The sequence below is a fragment of the Eretmochelys imbricata genome, chromosome 2 (genome assembly GCF_965152235.1).
Source record: "Eretmochelys imbricata isolate rEreImb1 chromosome 2, rEreImb1.hap1, whole genome shotgun sequence".
In the NCBI taxonomy this organism is placed as follows: domain Eukaryota; kingdom Metazoa; phylum Chordata; order Testudines; family Cheloniidae; genus Eretmochelys; species Eretmochelys imbricata.
In genome coordinates this window covers 180,038,563-180,055,826 of record NC_135573.1, presented here as the reverse complement: position 1 = coordinate 180,055,826, position 17,264 = coordinate 180,038,563, and the positions used below count along the sequence as shown (strand labels likewise).

Genomic DNA, 17,264 nt, shown 5'->3' with positions numbered 1-17,264 from the left:
AATTCTGTTTACATAGGATTTTAGCTAGCTTTGCTTCAGTCCTGCTTTTACATATTCCAGATATATATTGGCCCAATTATTTTAAAGTAGATATGTAAATTAAAAACATGGGAGCAAACCATGACACTCAGAATCCAAGCGTATATATGCTAACCCCTAGGGCTAAGTCTTTTCTCCAAGTCCCTAGTTTTGTAAATGGACCACTCAGAGCAACAAAAATAACTCTACTCACAGGACTGCAGGCTTGGAACTTGATATTTATTTAATTACACCACAACAAAGTGGTGACAAAAAACCCCGCATACTGACTAAACCGGAAATAAGAGGGTGCGGGAGTGGAGCAGGACTCCATCCCATAATAATTTAGACATAATTAACCCTGTCATGACCACTTTACTACATGCACCCTGAGCAGCCTCTTTAGGGCAGTGGTTCTCAATCAGGGATACGTGTACCCCTGGGGGATACACAGAGGTCTTCCAGGTCATCTAGATATTTACCTAATTTTACACAGGCTGCATAAAAAGCACTAGCAAAGTCAGTACAAACTAAAATTTCATACAGACAATGACTTGTTTATAGTTCTCTATATATGTACATTGAAATGTAAGTACAATATTTATATTCCAATTGATTTATTTTATAATTATATGGGAAAAATGAGAAAGTAAGCCATTTTTCAGTAATAGTGTGCTGTGATACTTGTATTTTTGTCTGATTTTGTAAGCAAGTAGCTTTTAAGTGAGGTGAAACTTGGGGGTACAGAAGTCTGGAAAGGTTGAGAGTCAATGCTCTAGGGCAGTAGTGGGCAACCTGCAACCTGTCAGCTCCCATTGTCCGGGAACGGCGAACCGCGGTCACTGGGAGCTGCGGGCGGCCATGCCTGTGGACAGTCAATGTAAGCAAACTGTCTCACGGCCCGCCCGCAGATTACCCTGATGGGTCGCAGATTGCCCACCACTGCTCTAGGGCATGAAGCATTAGTGGAGCTGCTCTGTGTCCATAACGTTATCCCCTCTGCACTCCATACCACTTAGCCTATTCGAGCGGGTCAAAAAATGGAAAAAATTTCAGGAAAAATGTTGACGATTTGAAATTGTTTCCATTTCACTGGCATCAAAATGGAGCAATTTTTCATTTGCATTTATTAATTTTTTGTGAAATACTTTTTCTAAAACATTTGCATTTTCCTTCCTTTCTTCCTCTTGTTGCCCCCATTCCTCAACTTTTTGCCATTCAGTGCAATAAAGTGAATTAGGTCAAGGGCTTCTCTCCCCCACATCCCCACTTTTTCATTTTCTCTTTTAGTTCTCTACTTTTCCAAACATCTCCAACTTTGTAAAAGTTACAGAGCGGCAGGGTTAGTGTTTCATTTTCCTTTTTCACTGTAACTTTTTCAAAGGTGAGGACTTGCAAAAGTTGCAGAGTGGAAAAAGGGGAAAAGAAAAATGAAAAAGTGAAACACTCGCTAAAAATGCAGACATCATTCATTCAGTGGCAAAAAAAGGAAATAGGAAGGGGAAAAAGTACAAATCCAAACAAATCCACATTTAAAATGTTTGGAATTAAATTTTGGGGACGGGCAGTATACCAAGAGCTTTATGTTAAAGTTTCTGGTTTTGAAAAAAGGAAAATTTAATCTTTTTTTTTTTCCAAATAAATTATGTTGACCATCTCTAGAGACTGCACAGAGGGCAAGCAAAGTTGAAGGAGTAGGTGAGGCAGGTCTGGGAGCCCACACATTAGTGAAAATGTTTGAGAGGAGAGAGAGCGTGGGGGAAAATCTTTGAGACAAGCATGATTTTAGGAAGAGCAGAGGCAGAGCATGCCAGCACTTTTATTTTTCCATTCAAACATTGGATTTTTCTCCCATCATCTTTGCTTGGTTTCTCCTCCCCTGTCTTTCTTTTCTTTTCTTTTTTCCCCATCAAGGCTTGCTGAAACTTGGCTTAGTCCTTCTATGAACTTACCCAATTGTGGAGTTCAGAAATCCAGTGGTCCCTGAGAAATGGGGCCAGTCAAGCTCATTGGTAAGAGCCACTGGGAGATCAGAAAATGATTTCTGAAAGGAAATTTAAAAGCAATTAAGATGGTTTTGCTTTCCCAAATAAAATCCCACCCACAGAATCAAACCAACATTCTCAGTTTGGAGCATCAGCCAATTAGGGATAATACAGTATATTTATATAGTGGTTACACTTAAAAAGTTGCTACTTATTTCGGAGATATTTCCTATCCCTAACATGGAGAATAAGAGTAGAACCAATAAACGCTTTCAGACTAGTAGAAACATTTTAAATGCATACATTGTAATATCAACTGTGATTCTGAAGGACCCCACAGTGCTTCACAAACTACAGCCTATACAATACTTACAGCACCACTGGAATGGTAGATATCGGCTTGCAGCATTAACTTCTGCACCCATCTCATGGACCCTTTGTCTGTGGGCAAAGGAGCCAATGGCTGCAAGGTTCCTAAGGGCCCATGCTATGGGGGAGATGGGATGCCAGGCATAACTACCTAAGGGATCATGCACCTCAGGGCTGAAGCCTTCTTTTCTCCCTGATCCCTAGGATCTGTGGGAAGGGTAGGGTGCAAACACATGCCGTTTTAGAAACTTCACAAAGTGAATCTGGGTTTCCTGGGCCTCAGTCAATCTCCTCCAGGTTTTACCACAGACATTTTTATTTTTATTTTTTTATTCACAGAGTTTGGAAGGAATCATCCCCATGGCAAGACAGATGTGACTGGGGATCCCTCTGCTACAGGGGAGAATCCAGGGATGGGGAAGGGAGTCGGGGAGGGCACATGAATGGAAGGAGAGCGGGGAGCAGGGTATAAACCCTCCTAGCAGCAGGAAGAGCTGCTAGTAAGAACTTTCATGAAAACAGATACAGCCTTTATGTTTTCCTAGCCTCTGCTCTTATTTATCTCTGTAATACGTTTTAGAATACAGTTTCTATGAAAGACACTATGGGGATGAAAGCTCTATTGTACATTCAATAAATGGCACTCTATTCTTTTCCATTTCGATCTGTGAAAGCGTTAAAAAAAATCACAAAAGGGAAGAAAAATAGCCTGGAGAAATCACCCCATCTCATCCTTGTGAGAAGACAGAGTAAATGTTCAGCTTTTAGCAATCTGAGGTACACTTTCAGAGACAAATGCACAAGTCCTTTGTGCTCATGCTGAAAAACCGTTGATGAAAAACTGTTTATAAACAAAGGAAGGTCAAAGCATAAAGTAAGGAAACCTACATGCTGCTGTAATGCATTTAATTTATTGACTTCATTTTCTTTTTAAGCAATTGTGTTTTTCTAAAAACCCCCACAACTATACACAACCAGCATGTGGATAATTCTTTCCAGAGGTGAACAATGAACAATAGAAGAGCTAAATGCTGCAATCCTTACAGGTTTTGATTCTTAGAGGCGGGGATGGGGGAAGGGGAGACTGCAAGTCACATCATATTTGACCTACTTACAGTAAATCTGCTTTAGCTACCAAGGTGAAAACAGTTCTGGCTTGATAACCCTTCATCTCACTCTTAAGAAAAACACTGGGGACAATTTTCAAATCTGTCTGCTTCCAATTCTATATTTGTGTGTGCAAGAGGCACTTACTGAAGATGCACAAGTACTCTGCACAAGAGAAGGAGTTTAAGCACACAATTTGGCTGGTCACTTTTGAAATTTTGGCCCAAAATATGTTTATTATAAGAGAGGAAGTGAAATGTTTAAAATAAAATCAGTAAATATAAAATAATGTTTAAGATCCCTTATCAATTACAGAATACACATGTAAGGCTTAAAAAAGATGATGAAATGTATTTTAAAACAAAAGCATCTAAAGCCACTTCTTTCTTTAGGCCCTGCCAACACTTGGGGGGCTGGGAACTGTTGTCAGGGAACAAGTTTTATAGTATGATTTTAAACCGGTTCTCAGGCTAATTTAGGTTAAATATAGTATAGCCAGCACCTAGCCATGTTGAAACTGACTTGGAAACCATGTATTAGCTTAGAACTATGTTCCAACCTAAAACTGTATTCCAGTTTAGCAGAGACCCTGATCCATCAAAGTACTTAAGTCCAGACTTTTAAAGATATTTAAGCATGGGAAGATGCAGACTGGTGCCTAGCAGGATTTTCAAAAGTGCCTAGGGCCTATCTGCATCTTTAGGTGCCTAAATGCCTTTAAAAATCTGGCCCTCAAGCTCTACAGGGATGTCGTTTAGAAAGCATGTTGTAACCTAAAAAGATAATTCTAGCTTAAACTACCATGCAAACATGTCCCAGTCTAGAAGGGGGCCCTAGCTGAGTTCTACATTAGAATGGTATCCAAGCATGGCCTAGTTTAAATCCCATATTCTAGACTATCCTGGTTTGGAAATGATGTTGCACCATAGGAACCAGTCTTTAGCAGAAAATTATGAGAAGGATGTTCCAACCTAGTTTTGAAACTGTATTCTAGCATCAAATGTTATTCCAGCTAAGTCTAGTTATGAAGCAGTATTCTAGCCTAGGAATCATTTTCTGGCGATGTCTTAGACGAGTATACTAGACTATAGCCTCGCCTGGTTTGGAAATCATGTGCTAGCTTGAAGAGTCACAATTCTACCATATAGGGCAGTCAAAACAATGGGTAATTGTGTGTACAGTTACGAAGCTATGCTGAAATCAAGTGAGCCTGAACCAAAGAACCTTCCCCTCACTGTAGGGGAATATTTTACAAAAGGGAGTTGGGCACCTAATCCTCATCTGAGCCTATGAAAAGTTCCCCCATCTACAAAACCATTTAACATACTAAACATGATGACTGAGATTTCCAAAGCCACTTAAGGGATTTGGTCTGGGATACACAGTTCCCATTCAATTTAATGGGAATTGCTTCCTTCATTTTAATGGGAACTAGGTGTCCAAGTCCCCATGGCAGCTTTGAAAATCTCAGGCTGTGTTTCTTTTCTAACAGCATAAATAAGTAATTATTAAAACTGCAGACCCTCTTTCTTTACTTCTTTAACATTCCTAATTTGCAACACTGCACGTTTAAAATTAGCAAAATAAAAATCCAATTTCTCAGTAAAACAGTATCCTGAGGACCAAAATGTTTGCTAACAGAAAATAGCATGAACTTTGCAGGAGATGAGATTGAAGCTAAAGCATGGATGGTTCTGTACCGAAATATTGAATTTCAGCAATCACAGCGCCTGATCCAGCTCCCATTGAAATGGCCAGATTCCCATTAACTTCAGTGGTGCAGGAGCAAGCCTGTAGTGCACAGTTTTCAGACTATGCTTTCTTCATGAGCTATGCATCTAAAAAGTGAGGAAAATATTTCTTGCTTGAAGGGAGATGAGACATGAATATGAACCAACTATTTCATTTAAAGACCAGAACCACTCTGCTCTTGGGTAAACAGATATTTATTGCATCACAGCTAGATTAAGGATTTATTTTGCTCTTGCTACAGCATGAAATCAAAACCTACTGAGTTCAGGAACATTTATCTAAAATTCAACTTCCTAGAAGGAGTGTCACCAGCATTTTAGAACAGGACGGTATAGAGCCTTTACCTTCAAAAAATCACCTTTCAAATGAGATTTAGAGGTAATCTCCTATCCTAGACACATTATAATAGGAAAGTGCTACATTTTGTAAGTCAATTCTAAGCAGATGGCCAGAGCAGCCGGAGGGCAATATCCTTTGCTAGACATGAGAGTCTTTTTTTAAACACGAGTTGTTCAGAAAAGCCCTCCACATAAAAAAATCTACAGTACTTTTCCACTTTGGTTAACCCCTATTAAGACATATATCTCTGTGTGATAAACTTTGTATTTCAATGTCCAAGAGACAGATCACCCATGCTGAATGTTTCTATGCTGGGGAGAGGGGGAGAATTAATACAGCACAAAATATGCTAGACCCTAGACCCACTGATGGGAGTGAAGCTGAACCTGAGTTGTATCAACCTTCCTTGCCCTGTCAAAGATCTTCCATGTGATCTCTGTATGTTTGAGGCTCTGGTGATTTAAGGGTGGTGTGTCTGGACTGATAATTAGGGCCCTACCAAATTCACAGTCCATTTTGGTCAATTTCACAGTCATAGGATTTAAAAAATTATAAATTTCATGATTTCAGCTATTTCAATTTGAAATTTCATGGTGTTGTAATTGTAGGGGTCCTGACTCGAAAAGGAGTTGTGGGGGGGGTCGCAAGGTTATTGTAGGTGGGGATTGCGGTACTGCTACCCTTACTTCTGCACTGTTTCTGGTGGTGGCGCTGCCTTCGGAGCTGGGCAGCTGGAAAGTAGCGGCTCTGCCTTCATGTAGAAGTAAGGATGGCATGGGATGGTACTGCCACCCTTACTTCTGCACTGCTGCTGGCGGGGAGCTGCCTTCAAAGCTGGGTGCCTGGCCAACAGCCGCTGCTCTCCGGCCGCCCAGCTCTGAAGGCAATGCAGAAATAAGGGTAGCGATACCAGGACCCCCTAAAATAACCTTGTGACCCCCTGCAACTCCCTTTTGGGTCAGGCCCCCCAGTTCGAAAAACACTGGTCTCCCCCATGAAATCTGTATAGTAAAGAGTAAAAGCACACAAAAGACCAAATTTCATGGGGGAAGACCAGATTTCATGGTCTCTGATGCGTTTTTCATGGTCGTGAATTTGGTGGGGCCCTACTGATAAGGCACAGAGCCACTCATCTGCTGCAAAACACATGAAGACTTACTCACTAATACTCTCAGCATCAATTCTTATATATTGTTGCTCCTTGTATTCAAATCCCTCAGAGCAGGCATTTGGTGAGGGGGTTTTAGGTCAATGGACCAAGAGAGAATAGTGGAAGCCTTAATGTTCCGTGACTGTCTCAGGATAGACAGGTTTTACCTGTTGTGACCAGGACCCCAGTGGGGGCCAGCTAGGGTGACCAGACAGCAAGTGTAAAAAATCAGGATGGGGAGGGGGGTAATAGGTGCCTATATAAGAAAAAACCCCCCAAATCAGGACTATCCCTATAAAATCGGGACATCTGGGCACCCTAGGGCCAGCTGAGGTTACTCAGTTAAGGTGAACTGCAAAGAATGGGGCAGACAATCCCCACAAAAGCTGGTGGATATTCCAAGACTTAGATTTACCAAGCCACCATAAAACAGCTTTTTTTATTACCTCACTGGTTGCCCAGAAGCCAACAACACAGTTTCACTGAAGAAAGCCAGCCTCAGGTCTTCATCCAGGTACCCAAGTCAAATATGATGAAGATTTCCGAAAATCTTATTTCATCATATAAAAGAAGAGGTTCTACCAATCCCAAAGGATCGGACCGCATGACCTCCCAGGTTAATGAATATTCCAGATCTTACCCAAATACATGCTACAGCCAATTCTTACTATCTAAACTAAAATTTATTAAGAAAGAAAAGGGAGACAGTATGGTTAAAAGATTAATATACATACAGACATGAGTTCAATTCTTGAGGTTCAGATTCATTGCAGAGATGGTGAGCTTTGTAGCTGCAAAGAGTTCCTTTAGAATTTAGTTCCTAGGTTATAGCCCATTGTCCAATATCATATTCAGGCTGTACCAGTTTAACTGGGATCTCATCTTGTGGCTTAAGCTTCCCCTGATGAAGCTTAAGCAAATCTAAGATATCAGGATCGGGACCCAACTGTCTTTTACACAATTTTCTAGCCTCCACTTGACCATAGAGTCCTGGGTAAACAATAGGCTTTTGATGTAATCTTCTGTTTCCTGAACACCACCAGTAATTAGTTACACAAATTAACATAGGACAATTTATCCATTTGGCAGTTTATCACAAACTTTAAAGAGACATATAGACAATAACATTATTTCACGCAAGATTAATCTAAATGTTAATATTCCCTTTTGATCTCTGACTTAGTAGCTATAATGACAAACAGGAACTGTTTGTTTACATCAGTGGTTCTCAAAGCCGGTCAGCCGCTTGTTCAGGGAAAGCCCCTGGCGCGCTCGACTGGTTTGTTTACCTGCTGCGTCCGCAGGTTCGGCCGATTGCAGTTCCCACTGGCCACAGTTCGCAGCTCCAAGCCAATGGGGGCTGCGGGAAGGGAGGCCAGCACGTCCCTTGGCCCGCCCCACTTCCCGCGGCACCCATTGGCCTGGAGCGGCGAACTGTGGCCAGTGGGAGCTGCGTTCGGCTGAACCTGCAGATGCGGCAGGTAAACAAACCAGTCTGGTGCTCCGGGGCTTTCCCTGAACAAGCGGAGGACCAGCTTTGAGAACCACTGGTTTACATGGCTAGCATTTATGATGCACACAATTAGTATCACTTCTAATTTCTAACAATATAGGTTTGCATTTCAAAGTTCTAGCCTATCAACCATGAATGGCCCTAATTACCATTTGCATACCTTTCTAACATGACTTTAAAGGTTGGCTCTAGGTCATCCAGCCTGCAAGCTGCTTAACCTTTTCTGGCCATGGATTATATTTTGTGTAAGATTTGCTGCAATTATATAGCAGTGGTAGCAATAATGCTTTGCATGATTATATTTTAATGAGACAACGTCACACCTGTGGACATTTGGTCATCTGAGGACTGGAGCAGAAGAGGTGATACTCCCATCTGCTTGTAGTTTTCAAACCACTATCCCTTCCTACCACATAATACAGTGAAATCCCTACAGATTTTTTGCCACCTGCACTCAGTTCTGGGAATTTTCCTGTGGAAAGGCATGATATGGGCCAGAGAGTGTAAGTGTCTGTCCTGACTTTCATTTTACTGGGCCAAAATTTTGAACATGGGATGCCTGATTGTAGGTATCTAAAATCCATATTTAGACATCCATGGGATGATTTATCAGAGGCGTGGAGTAACCCGCCGTTTGCATGGAACTTGGTGAGGCTGTGGATGCTCAACACCTCTGAATAAAAAAATCAGATCTCTTCTGTAAGTGCCTAAATATAGATTTATCTAACTAAATTTAATCACCCACATTTGAAAGTCTGGGTCTCATTTATACTGATGATTGCTAAATTATCCAAAATGATAACCTGAGACTTCTTAAGTAAGGAGATTGATCACTTATTCTATAATCCTCCCCTGGTTCAACCTGACTTCCACTGCATGGCAGAGCAGGAACAGCCAGCATAACAAATCACAAAAGACATTCCTCAGAGTCTCTTTACTAAACTCCCAAAGTCTCTCCTGGAAAATTCTTGCCTAATCTAATTCGCTTTCAAACAGCAGTTAATAGTCTTCCGCAGTGTGGTGCTGATGAACTGAAGGGTGCATGGAATTGCTGTAGACTGTAAACTTCACCCTTTAATAAATCTGAAAAGGCAGCATATTCATTTCCTACTCTCCACAAGATTTAAATACTCCAGAAAAAACATTTCCTTTTTGAACTTTCATCTTTGAGTCATTTTGGGAGGCAATGAATGCTGGGAAAAACTGGTCAGTAACTCACTTATCCAAGTATTTATTCACAGGAGGGTTGGAGGAATCAAAGTAAAGTGTATTGTAATAAATTAACAGTAGCTATGTGACATGGGGAGCTAAGTGGTGCAGTAGGTTAATGCACTAATCTTTTCCCCACTGGAGGCCTAAATTCATGTTCTTGCTGTAGTCTCAATTAAGGATGATTTTGGATGTGACTACCCTACTCTCTCTGTGTTCACAACCCAAAACCACATTTGTGATTAGCAATTCCTGCTCTAGAAAGGCTTAGAATTGGAAGAGCAGGGAACTTTTAAGTTAAATTTTAAGCAGGCCAACAAAGCCCAGTAGGTAAAGATGTGCACTACTTGAACTCACTGGCATTGGCTCAAGGTAATGCTAATAGCCTTTCCTTTTCCCATGCACCAAAATTCACCCCAATTTAACCACTCATTTATGTTGTCAGAAAAAACTCACATGCAGTGTAGTAAATCTTTTCACAAACGAAGTGGTCAAGTGATAAGAGACGTTGCTCTTTGGCTTTCATCTACACTCTCTGCCTAACCAAAAACTAGTATCTTTAAATGAAAGAAAAATTAACAATTTTCCTGTACAAATTCATATTCAACTAGAATTGTATTTAAACAAGTACATGAAGTATATTTAACAATAATATTTAGCACTATATATCTTCAAAGTGCTTGAGAAACAATTAATATTCACAACCCCCTTGCAAGGTAGGAAAATTGTTGTTACCCCCATTTTACAGATGGAAACAGTGAGACACAGAAATTAGATGAGAATAAGAGAATCAGTGTCAGAGACAGGATTAGCCCTCAGGGATTCACTGCTCTCAATCCTGTGCTCAGACCACTAGACTACAATGTTCATTCCCATGATGAACTACAAATCAAATCAAATGTAATTACTGCAACTGTTTGAGCAAAGATGTTTAACTACTTTTAGCACTCCATGTTCCATATAATTCTACATTAATGTTTAACTGTCCTATTTTCACAGGTTGGTAGGAGAGTTTGCGTAGTGCACAGTAAAAAATAATTTGATTCTGTTATCCTGAGTCTCATGGAGCCATTATACCTGTGCAACATGAGGGAAAGTGAGTATAAAATCATACCAAGGCAGAATGGTAGAATTTTACACTCATTTTGCACTGGCATAAATAACTGCATGAGGTGCAGGGCAACAGAGAATCAAGTTCTATGTGTACAAATCAGCATGTTCAAACTTTTAAAAGTTTGATTGGAGAGCTTGGATACTGGTACCAACAAAAGGACACACAAGCCTAAAAACAAGGGATAGCATATGAAGAAGTCATGGTCTAGTGACCGGCTCACACTGCCAGCTAATGGGGCTGCTCCCACGTTTTGTCTGTTGAAGGTCTTAGGTTCTATCCCTATGCATTACGCATGGTGTCTGCGTCTGAGGTTTAATATTTTTACACAAGAATTTCTTTCAAATTCCACCATTCAATGATCACATACGTTCTCCTTTTAAAAAGATAATATGGCAAATGAATATAGTGCTCATGAAAGGTGTCAGCTGGACAAACACAAAGTCTTCTATTTGTCACCACTCTCCTGTTGATGCGCCTTAAACCTGACTGAGAGACACCACTTCTAGAAATAAAAGGACAGCACAATCTCCATGTGCATTCTGTCCTGGAGCTCTCTAATGAGCCTGTCAATGGGGGTTCTGCTGGGGGTTTTTGTCTACCAGGTGCTGCATTGAGAAGATCAGTTCATTTCATATACTGGCCACTGAACAGCTATCAGACAGTAACAACATTCAATCCCAGCCCAGCTGGACTATATTCAAACCACTGATTTAGAAGTGAAAGCTTCTATATCCCGTTATCAACCCCCTGACCCATCTAGTCAGGGGAGGATTTAAGTGTGAATCATTGAGTTGTAAGCCCAGTACTCAGCGAAGGCCAATGCCCAGCCAAAATCAGAAAGCAATACTGGGTCAGACTAGAGCACGACAACAACAGTACGAGGTGCACCTCACAGTGGGTTGCTGCCAGCTGCTGCCTGCTCCCAGGAGACTAACATTAGCACCAGCGGAGGGCATGAGAACAAGAGGCATTCAGCTCCCTAATACAAATCATTCACAGAGGCCACTTTGTGACCCAAGGGAATAGGGGAGGAAGGGAAAGCAGCAGGCAGAGTGCCTCCTAACTAAGAAGAGGTAGGACATGCAGCCATATTAGCAGGTACATATGACGCCACCCACTATGGATGCAGCAGGCCCCTCCCTTCAGTCCCTCAAGTCATGACTAGCAAATGAGCGGAGAGACACGGAATTGTGGGGACACTGGTCGCACCTGGGCAACTGAGGCATGTTACCGAGCTAGGAAGAGTGTAGACTGGCTGGCAACTGTCTGAGAAACGAGGGGAAGGGCACGCCACTGGCACCAGAGAGAGGGAGAGACTGACAGGGATGAAACAGAAGGTACAAGGGAATCCGTTTGATTCTGGTGGGAGCAGACCTGCTTTGCCTGGGCACAAGGCAAGAACCAGTCAGTCCGTGATGGGCTGGACTGGATGGGACTGCACTACTTGAGTAGGAAGAAAGTTAATGAATCTTTCAGGGTTTGGGAAGACTAAGAGGAAGAGCCTGATAGGGATTGCGTCATCCGGGCTGGTAAGAGACGGGGTGGGGGGGGAATGTCTGTTTCAGGAATGAGATGGCTGGAACCTCTCTCTAGGAAAGACTGAAATTTTGAGGAAGCCCCACAATTTTAGTGCCTCTGAGGCTCAGCTAGCTTTAATCCACCCCTGCATCCAATCCTCCAACAAGTAGTTTTTTAAATCAGAAGAAGGTATTGGATTAATCTGAACTATGCGAGGGTTAAACCTATGCTAACAAGAAACTGGGTAAGCCTGACACATCTTAAAACAGATGCTGTAAACCAATTTTTGTTGCATTTCGTACAGAAAATAAGAGTATGAAAGGTTATGGGGCCAAGTTTCAACCTAGAGAAATTGTTTCTAGAAAAGTTCTGAAGTCTGAACATCAGTGATTTGTAATAGAAATGCTGACAGTCTAAAACTGTAGCTTGAATGCATCATTTTGTTATTGTATTGTTATTGTCATCGTCGTCATCATCATCATCATCACTATTATCACTATATTTATTAGACAAGATTATCTCAATTATCATTACCACTAATTTGTTATGTTCCATCATCAGCTCTGTCATCAATGTCATTCCTATAATCATCTCTCAAACTACTAATGAAGAAAAACAACTGCTAATCTAGAAAATTTAAATCAGTTTGGCTTTGCAAATGAAAGATGAAAAATGCATACAATTCTGATAGAAATTTGCATGCCTCCAGTAATGCGGCAATTATTGGGACTGAATATTTTCTTTAAAAATGGCACATTTTCCATGTTCCTCTTCCTCTGGGGCCAGTGTGAGTTTAGCAAGCTACAGAAAAATTCAGTCTCTTTGGCTAACTTGTGTCACTTCTGAGCAATCCCTCTGCTACTGACCCAAGTGCAGTGCCGATATACTCCAGAGGGATTAATATACAGCTCTTCTCAAGTAGAGGGTCAAGTCTGTACAACACAAGGGACCCTGTTCGGGGAAGAATAAAGAGGAGGAATGGGGCATCTTGGAGGATTCCCCTTCACCAACAAGTGGGAATTTTTAAAGTGACTTACTCCCCTTGCCTTTTTATTCCACCTCAGTGAATGGCACTGCAATATCTGCATCCTTAGCATAATTTACATTCAGGCTTTTTTTTCATTTGAAAATCATGGAGCTCATGCTGAGATATGAAGCAAATGAAGAGCCATCATTATGCTACTGATAGAGTACCCTGGACAATCTCTTTCCTTTAAGACTAGTGTAATGAGTCCTACTGACTTCATTGAGTCTGCTTATGTAAATAGTTTTTAATGTAGGAAAGGATTCCAAAACTGGGCCCACTGATAGCAAAATGACATTCTCCTTTTGTTCAAGGCTTGCGTTTATAAAGCCAAACGTCTTGGGTTCTATCTCCCGTGCAATAGTGGAACTTTGGAGCCAAATTCTTTGCTGACCTAACTCCACTCATGTCAAAGAAGTCATGGCAGCAAAGAATTTTCCCCTTTATCTTTATCTTATAAATTTGGTGGGTTTTTGTTTTTTGTTTTTTTTTAAAAGAACCCCTTGGCAGTGTTTTGGCATAGATTGGGATGTTTCCTCTTCCTAAGTCTCTCCAGAATTCATTCCAATGGAGATTTCCTCCAAAAATGTGATGGATTTCCAAAACAAAGGGCATTTTGCACCTGTTCTCTTTTGGCACCCTGTATAATAGGAGAGAAGGCAAATATCAATCCGAGGCTGGCGCTGCTTCAAGGATCAGAACAGAATTCCTTACCAGAGACATCTGTGCTGCTGTCATCCATTCAGGAGGGATGTGAAAATGAGCTCCAGCTGAATCTCCCAACAGAATGATCCCCTTGGACTCTGCATCTAATAAGTACATTTCATTAATAGTTTTAAAATGCCCTTGGCCTCGAATCTCCGTATAAAAAACAACAAGATTAAGATAAAAAAGACATGGCACTGGTAGATTCAGTGTGTAAAATGGAAGTAGGGCATTGGCCAGTATTTGTGTTTGAAATGTGTTCATTTCAGATCCTAGAATGGGAGATTTTCACTCCATCTGCACCAAAAGCCTGCCTAAACAGATGTGCCAACAATCTAAGAAAAACAAGTAGGCATGCTGTATGAATAAGAGAGAGAACTTCTTGCTTAATGAGAAAGAATCCCTTAAGATTTTATTCACATTGTTATTTTAACACAGGCTCTGCTGTGAAGCTAACATTCATTTTTTCTACCTATGGAATATTTATTAAAAATACTTAAAATCAAACATTTAGGGAAATCAGAATACTCAGGGAATTGGTAATGACTCATATTAAGAGTAGATTTGTGAGTCAGGGGCTCTCAAGGTAATTTCATTGGAATAATCTGGCTTTTTAATAATTGATGTTACTTAGCACTCGGGTGGTACTTTCCGTCTAAAATGACAAAGGGCTTTGCAGAGGAGCTTTTCACCTTTAAGTCACTAATTTAGTGTGAGTCAATGTAGGTTTGAAAGTTGTTATTATGGTTTCTTAATATTAGCATATTATAATACTGGTGTATCTATATCTATCTATCTATGGCCTGAGTTGTTAATGTCAGTCCATTTCCTAGTGAATAGATAGCCATACCAGGAAAAATATCATCACTACAACTGGCACCATTATTGGCATTTCCAACAGAGTGATGGACTGGATTTGCATAGAAACTAAACTGTCCTCTCACTCCTAGAGGGAGTCCCTACAAGTTCAGCTTGAGGCACATTGGCAGGATGAAGAGGTCTCTTCTGCTGCTGCCTTCGCTGTACCTGGTCTATGAATAAAAAAATCAAATTCCAATTCTCTCAGCTGGGTATCTTTCAACTCTAAAGTCACTTTTTAAATCATTTTTCTAAATTTATATTGATATTATAACAGCACATGCCCTTTGAGTTTTCTCCTCACATTAAAGCAAAGAGTGAATTTGCCATTTTTGTCATTATAAAGAAGCTGTGAAATCTGTTATCTTTTCTCTGGATTTACAATGACCATGACTATTTGTATAAAAACATATGTAACATAAATATTGCATTAGCCATGTATTACATTTAATGATTTACCTTTACAGAATTTTTTCTCATACGGAATTCCATCTTTTGGATCTGCACCCTGTTAGAGGAGAAAAGGGAAGAGAAGTCTATTTGATACCTGGAAAGTGACAGCACAAATCAAATAATAAGACTATCATTTGGATTATTGGCTTTTCAGAACTTCACATCATAATAACGTTGTTTTTTAATTCCGTGGATGTTTATTCATGACCTTAACTCTCTTATAACTAAATTTTTTTGTCTGGGAATTCCCTTTTTTTTTAAATAGAGATCATAAGGAAGTTTAAAGTTCTTGCTATGTCACTGGGGTTTGGTTTAAATCCAATGTAAATTAAAATAGCATAATGTTTGAGAGATCGCAAATGTCATGCTGTTTTGATTTACACTGGATTTGATGTCTCTTGCAAATGCGGCACGAATAAAAGTGATATTTTTTCCATATTCGCCAGTAGATAATTTAATTTCCCAATGGTCTCCAGCTAAGCCTGTGGAAGCACTATTATAACTTCCGTGAATTCTCTTTTGGACATTGCACTCACAGACCTTCATAAGGTGCCTCAAACTTTGGCAAAACAACCACCCCCACAACACCTCAAAACAAAACACCAGACTGGGAAACACTTGCATATTTGGGTTTTATTGTTACAAACCTGAAGTATGGTGAGGTTTCCTGACTAAGGGTCATGTTTCAGAATGTTCTGGATGTCTCTCTACACCCACCCACCCACAGTGGTGTCCTTTATTCACAAGGATATTCTGCAAGTAGACCCAGTGACTTCAGTGGTATTACTTCCGATATCACAATCTGGTATGCAAATGAAAATAGTCTAAACACTTACAGACTAATTGCAAAATAGCGGGATGGATGGATGGAAGGGAAGAAGAAGAGAAAGGAGGGGGAATCAGGAAGAAATTTCAAGATTTAACATCATTTACTTACCCATATACCGTTACAGTTAGAATCTCTTTCCACATCCCAGTTATCTGGGCTAATATAGAATTACAAAAAGAGATATGGCATTAAAAAAATAATAAAATAAGGTTAACGGTAAAATGCTTTGTGCTTTTCAAGGAAACCAGCCTCCTTGGTCCATATTCTATAAGAGCATAATGTCAGACCATGTGCTTCTTGGAGGTCATCAAACAGTCAGCATTTTAAAGGAAATAATTAGAAATTTCAACTTGTATATAAGTTTTTCTTTTCAGAATTTAAGAGAAGTGACATTCCCCCCAAAATACATTGGTGATTTAGAGCCCAATTCTGCAAAGTGCTGAGTAATTCTAACCCAGGGTACGTCTACCATGGAGCTGGAGGGGGCATTTCCAGCTTGGGTAGCGATACCCACAGTACAATGGTAAAAATAGCTGCGTAGCTCCAGCTGCATGGGCACCAAGATCAAAGAACTGAAAGGGACCTCGAGAGGTCTAGTCCAGTCCCCTGCACTCATGACAGGATTACGAAGTATTATCTAGAGCATTCTTAACAGGTGTTTGTCTAACCTGCTCTTAAAAATCTTCAACGATGGCGATTTCACAACCTCTCTAGGCAATTTATTCCAGTGCTTTTAGCTGCCCCAAGTACAATCCCATCTGAAACTGTAGGTACATATTTGGAGTGGCTAGCCCATTCTGATGCCCATGGACACGGTCACTACACTGTTATTTTACTGTGGCTATCTTGCCCAGAAATATGACAAGTCTACCTGAGCTGAAAATTACCCCTCCAGCTCCAGTGTAGACATAGCACAAGTGCTTGCAGTCTCCACCTACCCTTTTCCCTCCTAGTTCACCACTATTTCAGATCTCATCAAATATCATTGAGGGCTTTGACTTCAGCAAGCTTTGGATCAGGCCCATCATGTAGTACAACTGGCTCGTGCTCACTTTACATTGTGGCCCTATCTAAAGTTTCTCCTGTGTTCACTGTGGTTTTAGAAGATTGTTTCTGCTAACACAGTTGTGCTGCTCAGTGTGAGTGGAACATAATTCTGCTAAGCCTGTATTTTTAAACTATTCAGGACTTGGCTACTACAAGGTTTTAAAAATAGTTCTGAACTATGCCCTGTTGATGCTTGGTGGCACAATCATGTGAGCAGAAACCTTTTTTTAAATGATTTTGTAGCATGGGGTAAAGTAAGGGGCAGAGAGGGCCT

At 40.6% G+C, this 17,264-nt stretch overlaps 1 protein-coding gene across 3 annotated transcripts in view; it reads right to left on the bottom strand.

Moving 5' to 3' along the window:
* Nucleotides 1-17,264, bottom strand: part of AOAH (acyloxyacyl hydrolase) — a 119,094-nt gene that overhangs the window by 42,564 nt on the left and 59,266 nt on the right. For all 3 annotated transcript variants that reach the window (XM_077809231.1, XM_077809233.1, XM_077809232.1), the window contains exons 10-13: nt 16,052-16,100; nt 15,121-15,169; nt 13,813-13,907; nt 1,971-2,062 (exon numbers count right to left, since the gene is read on the bottom strand). In XM_077809231.1, coding sequence (XP_077665357.1) covers nt 1,971-2,062; nt 13,813-13,907; nt 15,121-15,169; nt 16,052-16,100 — 285 coding nt within the window. The remainder of the gene's footprint in view (nt 1-1,970; nt 2,063-13,812; nt 13,908-15,120; nt 15,170-16,051; nt 16,101-17,264) is intronic.